The sequence below is a fragment of the Neopsephotus bourkii genome, unplaced genomic scaffold, assembly GCF_033783945.1.
Source record: "Neopsephotus bourkii isolate Nb327-2 ecotype Australia unplaced genomic scaffold, CSIRO-AGI_Nbou_v1 NB_1154, whole genome shotgun sequence".
Classification (NCBI taxonomy): domain Eukaryota; kingdom Metazoa; phylum Chordata; class Aves; order Psittaciformes; family Psittacidae; genus Neopsephotus; species Neopsephotus bourkii.
In genome coordinates this window covers 4367519-4376031 of record NW_026901640.1, presented here as the reverse complement: position 1 = coordinate 4376031, position 8513 = coordinate 4367519, and the positions used below count along the sequence as shown (strand labels likewise).

The following is an 8513-nucleotide window of genomic DNA, read 5'->3' as shown; positions in this document are numbered from 1 at the left end:
GGCTGCTCCCACCCCCTCCCTGTGTGCTGCAGGTGGACATCTTCCCCAGGTATGCTGTCAGCATTCTCCCCAGATGTGTTCTCAGCATCCTCTCCAGGTATGCTGTCAGCATCCTCCCCAGATGTGCTCTCTGCATCCTCTCCAGGTATGCTGTCAGCATCCTCCCCAGATGTGCTCTCAGCATCCTCTCCAGGTATGCTGTCAGCATCCTCCCCAGATGTGCTCTCAGCATCCTCTCCAGGTATGCTGTCAGCATCCCCCCAGATGTGCCACCAGTTTCAAGCCTGAAGAGCTCCTCAGCTCATGTCGGCTTTTGTTTCCTTTGACCCCTCCAACCACAGCTTCATTCCCTTCTCACTAGCCTCCCCCTTCTCTAGCAAAAAGCTGGTGACTGTTTCTAAAAGCTCCTAGATTCCTGCTCACATTAAGCTCTTGGTTTTCACTTAAAGGAGCTACCCCCAAGATTGCTTGAAAGACTGGAAATGTCACAAATTCTGTAAGCAGAGAAAAAAGAGCCAGTGTTCAAGACCAGGTTGGACAAGGTCTTGGGTGATACGGTTTAGTGTGAGGTGTCCCTGCCCATGGCAGGGGGGTTGGAACTTGATGATCTTAAGGTCCTTTCCGACCCTAACTATTCTATGATTCTATTCTATTCTAATTTCCCCATCTCTCCAAAAAGGAGAATTTCTTGCTTGAACTTGTGGACAGGGCTCACAGCACTCAGCTCCGTCTGCCTAGAGCACTGAGCCATGCAGGTTCCGAGGGCTGCTCATGCAGGAAAGCAAAAGCTGCTGCCTGTCTGCCTTAGCAAAGCTGTCAAGGCTTTTTTATTATATTCCACCCCATCAAATAACCATCACAACAGGTCTTATCATCCTCATCATGGCAGAAAGCTGGTCAGGGAGTGCTTTCCCCTGAAGGAGACTGCACTGTTTGGTGTTCCATTAATTATTTGGGTGGCATTAATAAAGGTGATGAGGATGTGTCACCAAAATCCCCTGTAAACTCCAGTTTGCACCATAATATTCATCCCTACAACAGCCCAAGCTCAGGAGCTCAGAGGCTCTGCTTTACACTGTGTTCTGGATCTGAAGTGTTTTCAGAGGCTATTAGCTGGCTGAGGCTGTGTGTAGCTGCAGCTTGTTCAAATGAGTCACTGCCGAGCTTCATTCTTATCTTTAAAGTTTGTTATTACTTGGAAGTGTTTAGCTGCATTACATTTGCAAAAACATCTGAACAAAGGCCAGCTTACGGAAACGACAGCACTTGTGCACGTTTTTATATAAACAGGAAGGATTGTGTGCAGCCAGTTCTTTTCCTTACAGTTCACAATATTTGTCTTTAATGACAATTTTAAGGACCATGACGGGATGCAAGCAATCACATGCAGATTTGGTGTCCTGAGTCCTGAGAGAGATAACTGCACAGCTCCACGGCAGGCAGAGAAATTCAACTCCTGACACCATTGTGCCAGGCACAGCCACGACCTCTCAGGGACAGCCCTCGTTTGGGGGTTTCTGCAACGTAGCCACCCAGATCAAGTCAAAGCTCATGTCTTTTGGGCAGTGACAGTGAAATCACTCTCACAACCTCAGGGTAAGAAGCTAAGAATAAAAGGAAAGGAGATGGGAGGAGGAAAGGCAGGGGCACATGGGCTGCAGGATGCCAGGCTGGACTTTGTGTGGTCCCTGTGCACACCCAGCAGGGACAGGCAGCTCTTTGTCACCTCAGGACACCACAGCAACCCCAGGCTCCACAGGGCAAGGGAGGCCTTGGCCTCCTGCCTCCCAAAACCTCTCAAGAGCATCACCCAGGCAGGGCAGGGAACAGCCAGAATGCCCCAAGTCCAGGCTCCATTTCTGGATCCACATGTCCAGGGGCAGCAGTTTCAGCCACATCCTCACTCCTTCCTGCTTAACCAACCCAGCCACCGAACGATGCTCGCTGCCACACCTGGGAGCATCAAACCTCTCCTGCTTTCCTCCCAACTCCCTCCCAGGCACCCACTCAGATCACAGGTATTTGAGGCCCCAGCAGGGCAGGGTGGGCGGGTCAGACCTGTGGGGTCATGACTGGAGGTGGACTACAGCCACACTTGGGCTGCACTGGTCACCACATCAATGCAAAGATGCCCGGGAGGTTTCCATGCAGCACCCCAAGCATGGCCAAGCATCCCAAAGAGAGTTGTGGCCTCACAGGGAACCGCAGGATAGCCAAGGCGTGCTGAGGGGATGCTCAGGGAATCTGGAGGGGATGCAGGGGATGAAAGGGATGCTTGGAGGCAGAATGAGGGATGAAAGGGATGCTCAGGGGCAGCATGGGGGATGCAGAGGATGCTCAAGATACTCAGGGCAGCTCAGGGATGCTGGGGCAGGTCTGAGGAACAGAATGAGGGGATGATGAGGTGATGACAGGGAGTCTTAGGGAGGTGAGGAGGACAGAGAGATGCTGGGGAGCCTGGGGCAGGTCAGGGGAGATGCGGGAAGGATGACAGAGAGATGGGGTGCCAGAGAGCCCGGAGCAGACCGGAGGACTACCGGGAGGTGATGGAGTGACAGCAGGGAGCCCAAGGCAGGCAGGGGGGATGCCGGGGAGGTGATGAGGTGAGGGGCAATGCGAGGGAGGGTGGGAGATGTCGAGAAGACGCCGCGGTGCGGGGGCGCTCACCTGCCAGGAGCCGGAGGGGATGTCTCCGAAGCCGCCGGGGCCGGTGGAGCCGTGACAGCTGCGGGGCGGCCCGGTGCAGCGCCAGAGCAAGCCAAAGCCGGCGGCGGCGCGGCCGGGCGGCAGGAGCCAGGCCGGGGAGAGGAAGGCGGCGGCGCAGGCAGCCAGGAGGCCGGCGGAGAGCAGCGCCCAGAAGCAGCCGACGCCGCTGCACATGGTGCGCCGGCGGGGCAGGGAGCCCGCGCCCCGCGCCGCGCCCGCCACCGGCACCGACAGCATCGGCGCCGCCGCAGCGCGGCCGCGCAGCCGCCGCGGCGCGGGGCGGCCGGCGGGGCCGGGCGCGGGGCCGGCAGAGCTGCCCGCGCCCCCTGCGCGCTGCCTGCGCGCCGCCCCCGTTCCCCTCCCCGCGGGGCGCGGCTGAGGCCGGGCGCGGTTGCGACACCCGCGGCGGGCGGGGACGGGGACGGGAGCCCCGGGAGCGGGGCCCCCCTCACCTGCGCACAGGATCTGGGGGCTTTTCCGCTGTCTTCCCAGCTGCGGAACGGCCCCTAAAGAGGGGTTTTATTGCTGCCGGTATCGTTAATGTTTCTAACTCCCACCCCGCTGCTCGCGGATGCGACGCTGCGGCCCCGCGACCAAAGCTTCCCCGGACAGGGACACGCGTGGGGGAGTCGGGATCGTGGGAATTTCTCGGGTGTCACCGTGGCGAGGTTGGGAAGGCGCACACGGCCGAGGAGATGCCCCTCGCTGGGAGGTTTCTCACTCAGGGTCTGCCTGCTTGAGCACCATTAATTCCGTCCTTTAATCCCCCAGGTTTTAAAGCGTTAAAGGCAGAGCGGAGAGCGAAGCGGAACGGCTGCCCGGGGGTTTGGACTTACTTTAGGTATCACAGCTGCGCCTCCCAGTGCAGCTGCATTTTTGTAACAGTCATTCTGAAACTTCACGTATCTGCCAGGTTTTATTCCCGCTAAACCTCCCTGTCGCTTTGCAGCATCAGTTGGTATCTCATGCTTCTGCCTCCGGGATTTCTCCATCTCCACAAGCTCCGCTGTCCCCCCGAGACCCCTCTCCCCCAAAGCCGGATCCTTTTGTAAATATATAAAAAAATAGATTTATCCTGCCCTGCTGGCCTCAGGCGGGTTGAAGGCAGTTACTGCCTGATACCGCTGGAACAGTTAAAGGTATTTCGGCAGCTTTTGGTCAAAAACAACAGTTTTCCCTTCGGATCTGGGCTGGGGGGGGGGGGGTGTTTTAATTGCAGCCCTCGGGGAAGGCTGGCTCGGAGCCGGGCTTTCCCGGGAACACGGCAGAGCTGGGGGGCTGGCACCCCCTCCTGGTGTGCGCCCAGACTGCGGGCGGGTAGGGACGGCGGTGGCAATAACCACCGCTTACATCTGGATTCACGGACAAAACGTCGGGGTTAAAATGCTGCCGTTAATGGCTGGGGCTTAACTGGAGCTTCTATGTGTGTGTCTTTCTCTTGCGTTTAAAAGCGTACGCGCTTGTTGTGCTGTAACTTCCAGGCAAGTTTTGAAGGGACAAAATCACACTCAGCTTTGTCCCCCGTTTCTCCTGGTTTGCAGGACATCCAACGCTCTCCGCTGCTGCATCACTTCTCACACCCTCTGGGACATTTAGAAAACACAAAAGGGGAGAGGATACACGGAAAACCACGGAAAATGGGTTTAAGCTAGATTTATTTTGTGACTTGGTTTCATTCAAGTATTTATGACACCATCAACGGCCAAGAATTTGGGAAGAACGCTGTGAAGTGGAGGAAGGTTACCTGAGGTGAGTCCCACTCAGCACTGGCAGCACCAGCTGGGCAGACTGGAGGTAGGAGCATCCCGGGTTGCTCTCAGTAGATCAGAATAATTCCAGAGTGGCACAAAAGCCCTCAGAAAAGGCTTCCTCCCTGTGAGGAGCAGCCTGCAGCAGGGCAGGGCTGGCAAGCAGCTACAGACACTGGGGTTTTGCTCTCCTTCGCTGGAGCTCACTGCCCAACAGATCCTCAGCAGCAGTCACCAGCACCTTTGTTGAGAATGAGGCTTGGATTTGGGGGGCGCCCCCCCCTTTTCTCTTGTATTAGACTTCAAGGTGTAGATGTTGACACTGCAAGTCAGACAGAAATCCTTCACCCTGTACTTGTGCTCAGTCACCAGGCACAGAGGAACAAACCTTCCTCCATGGGCATGGGCTCAGTGGAAGGAGACAAGGAAGGATTACAGTGCTTTAATAAAATCAGGTCATTTTCTTCCAGGCTGGGACGTGGGATAATTCCCTTCTTTGAAATCCTCAGCACCAACTCTCCCATTCCCATTACAGCTAATGGACTGAGGTCAGCCACATCCAAACTTGTAATGAATCTTCTATGTGCATGCAGCCACTTGTTTTCCCATTAAAATAATAAAAGGATAAAAATACAAGTCAGTAACTGCAGCTGCTGTGATTGCAGCTTGGGAGCACCCCTCCTGTGATGGCGTCAGTTGTGTCTTCTCAATTTTACAGCTTCCCCAGCATCCTCTTGTGCATCGTTATATGTATGTGCTGCACCTTTCCCACTCTCCCCCACCATTAATTCTTGGATTCTTGGTGATCACTGTTTGTATTGCTTATTTTGCAAGTCTGTCTATAGTGTCTAATTATGTGTTTGAAATTACATTATGTAATTTTTAATAAAGCTAATGGCAATGTTTAGAATATATGATTTTTAAGATTGTATTAAATTTCTGTACAAAGGCAGCTTTGACCCCTTATGTACTTTGGACATTAGTATTGATTCCAGAGTAAGATTGAGGCTGTTAATGCCCCTAGTCATACAGTTACTATTATTTGTATTCCCAAAGTAGCAAGAAGTCTATAAATGAGATACAAACCCAACATCATGCAAATACATGTAAATAAATGAATAGACCATCCCAAAGATGTGAGCAGTGGCTATGGCCTGTAACATGATTTGTTACCTTTATGTTGTTTCAAATGCTGCAACTGAGCAGAGCAGGTCTCTGTGATTCATTATTAAAGACACCAAGCTATCAGCACAGTCTTGTTCTGCTATATTAATTCTGTCCAAACAAGAGCATCCCACTTAGATCTTCTCAAATATTAAAGTTTGTTTATTTTTCTAGCTATGGAGAGGGAAAACCAGGCAGTGAGGCTTCTGTTTAATCCTTGGAGTATTTTAATTTAGGGAGGTGTTCCCCAGCTTCTCTGATGTTGGCCAACCTATGTCCTGAAGTCATATTTCAAGTGATTGCTCAGATAATTAAGCTGTCTCATTCTGTTAAAGCCTCCAGAAGCTGATGTTACTCATTCTTCCAATTCAGATCTCCGGGGTCCAAGGCTCAGTGACTTAACTGTGGATTGGAGCTTCAACCCTTCTGCATGCTCCCAAAAAGGGGAGGAAATGTACTTCATGCCAAACATACTTGTAGCCAGAGGTTTCATCAGTTACCTAGAATCTGATGCAAAGATCATTGAATTATCCCAAGGACCTTGACAGGTTGGGTGAGTTTTTTGGAAAAGGAGCTGCTGTTTGAAAATCACCACACAGAAGCTGCTCCTCCTCAAGTGCAACAGGGCATGCCTACCATGCACCCTCCCCAAAGCCACAGTACCAGCGGGCCAGGTTTCTGAAAGCCTTCCCTTACTGATAGTAGGAATATCACTCTGCAGCCTCAGGAGACTTAGTTTTCCAGCATGGAAGGGTCTGCTCAAGCTTGAAACAGATATGCATAGCTAAATAAACCTGTTAGGAATCATGCCTGCTTCTGCCACTGCTCAGCTAGAGGGGCACTGTCAGCTGAACATAATGGCTTGGCAGTAGAAAAAAAGATCAATATGTAAGGTCAGAAAGAAGGTCCAGAATACAAATTCCCATGGGAATTTTACCACAAACTGCATCCAAGACAGGCTGGCAGACCAGGACTCAGACATTGTATTCTGCTTCAACCCCAACATATAAATTGAAACCTAAAGCTTCATCTGTGAAACAGACCCTTCAATCACCCACAGCTACCTGGAAATGAAAACTGCATGCAGTGCACTGGAGAATCAGGCTGGTTCTATCAGGGCTCTCTTTATACTGCCAGTTATTATGAGTGTTTGTAGGGGACTGGGTGCAATCTTTTGACAGAAGATGTTAATTTAGTGTTCCCTGAGTCATCCCATTCTTTCAAATTTACTCACCTTTTGAATATTTTAGTCCATTACCAGCCTCTTAGGTTATGTGCCAAATAAATAATTCCATTCATTATGCAAAACCCATATGTAATAGTTCATTATCCTCCAACCAGCCCCTGGGCACAGGTACCAAAATGTATCAAAGAGCATAGTTAACAAAAATAATACCAAAAGAGAAACCGCAGTTGCTGTAGGGTGTTGATCAGCTGCAGCATCCTACTCAAGAGCTGGCTTCATCTCAGCCCTGAAAAGATCCCCATATACCTTTTATGCAATTTACAGTTTATGAATCTTAATTACTGAGTGTAAAGAGCTTTGGCACACTTGGATGAACGATGTTGCAGGAATCTACATAATGATTATCAATCACATCACTTTCCATGGCTCAAGCACCACCATCAGGACAGTCACATCACAGAGCATCGATCCATCCTGACACAGGGATGTAAGAGGAAGGACTGCAGCTGCCTCCTGCGGTCCCCGCACCACTCGCAGGGTTTGTTTTGGGACCCTGGTGGTGTTTTGCTCATTGGGCCCCATAGGACAAGGGTCTGGGATCAAATCCAGAAATGTCGTGGCATAAAAGAGATTGAAGGGGAATTAGGCTGAGGGCTGTGTTGGGAAAGCTAATTCCTGTCTGATACAGAGTGCCAAAGCCCACAGGGAAGCAGACACAGTTTGTGCTTCTTCCATGCTCGCCACTGCTGGAGTTCATTGCTCTCCACTGTCCCTCTGGCATTCACGGCAGTTTCAAAGACATAAGGTTGTATGGCTTACTGCATGGATCAGGTGTAGCCAGGTGATTTTGGGAGAGCTGCTTCCTGTAGTTGTGCCTCAGTTTCCTCATCATAAACCAGGATTTAGAATAAGTCTTTATAAAGCACTTGTATCACATACTGCCCTTCAGTGACCGATGTAAGCAACTTCCTCGGTAGCTGAGAAAAGGGAAGATCTGCCTCGGGAGGGTAATTAAGAGGATTTCTGTGGCAGCATCCAGGACCCAGGCGGAACTGATTTATCAGCCACTGCTTTACAGCCCCGGTGCAGTGTCCCCGCATCCTGACCAGCACTACGCAGCCTGGCAGGGTTTTCAGGTTACACGGCACCAATACCCGGGCCGTTGGCCATGGGATGTCGGAGCTGCAGGAAGCCCGGCCGCATTCCTGGCACCACAGGAATGTGCCGACCAGTGCCACCGCGCACCCCAGGTGCGTGTGGAGGCTTCTGCCTGCAGGGACAAGGGCCTTGTTGCATAGGGACCAACACCTCGATGGGACTGCACAGTCCGCACACAGGCAGGCAGAGGTGAGGGATGGCAGTATGTATTTCAGGACACATCCTCCCCTGCTGCAGCCCCTCTGACAAAAGGGGACATTTTGGGCTCACATTGCAGAGCCTCCAGGGCACTTTGCATAGCACCTCGGCCCTGCCATGCTGCTCCCAACTGCTCCCCGCCCGCTGTCGCCTGCCTCAGGGCCGGCTGTCACCCTTCGCCAGCGGAACGTGTCCAAGTGTCCCCAAAACACCTCCTCAAGGACCTCTTGCCCTCAACCAAGCTGGCTGCCCGCGCTTCAGCCCGCCCCTTGCCCTGATCAAAGATGGACACCCCGCCTTGCTGCGGACCCCTCGGAGCTTCCTGCCCTCATCCACAATGGCAGCCTTGACGC

The 8513-nt window shown here is 52.2% G+C and overlaps 1 protein-coding gene across 1 annotated transcript in view; it reads right to left on the bottom strand.

Annotated features, from left to right (window-relative positions):
• LHFPL7 (LHFPL tetraspan subfamily member 7) overlaps positions 1–2970 on the bottom strand; it is a 62544-nt gene extending 59574 nt beyond the window's left edge. The window contains exon 1 of the mRNA XM_061363627.1: positions 2668–2970. Coding sequence (XP_061219611.1) covers positions 2668–2943 — 276 coding nt within the window. The 5' untranslated portion in view covers positions 2944–2970. The remainder of the gene's footprint in view (positions 1–2667) is intronic.
• Between the last annotated feature and the right edge of the window lie 5543 nt (positions 2971–8513).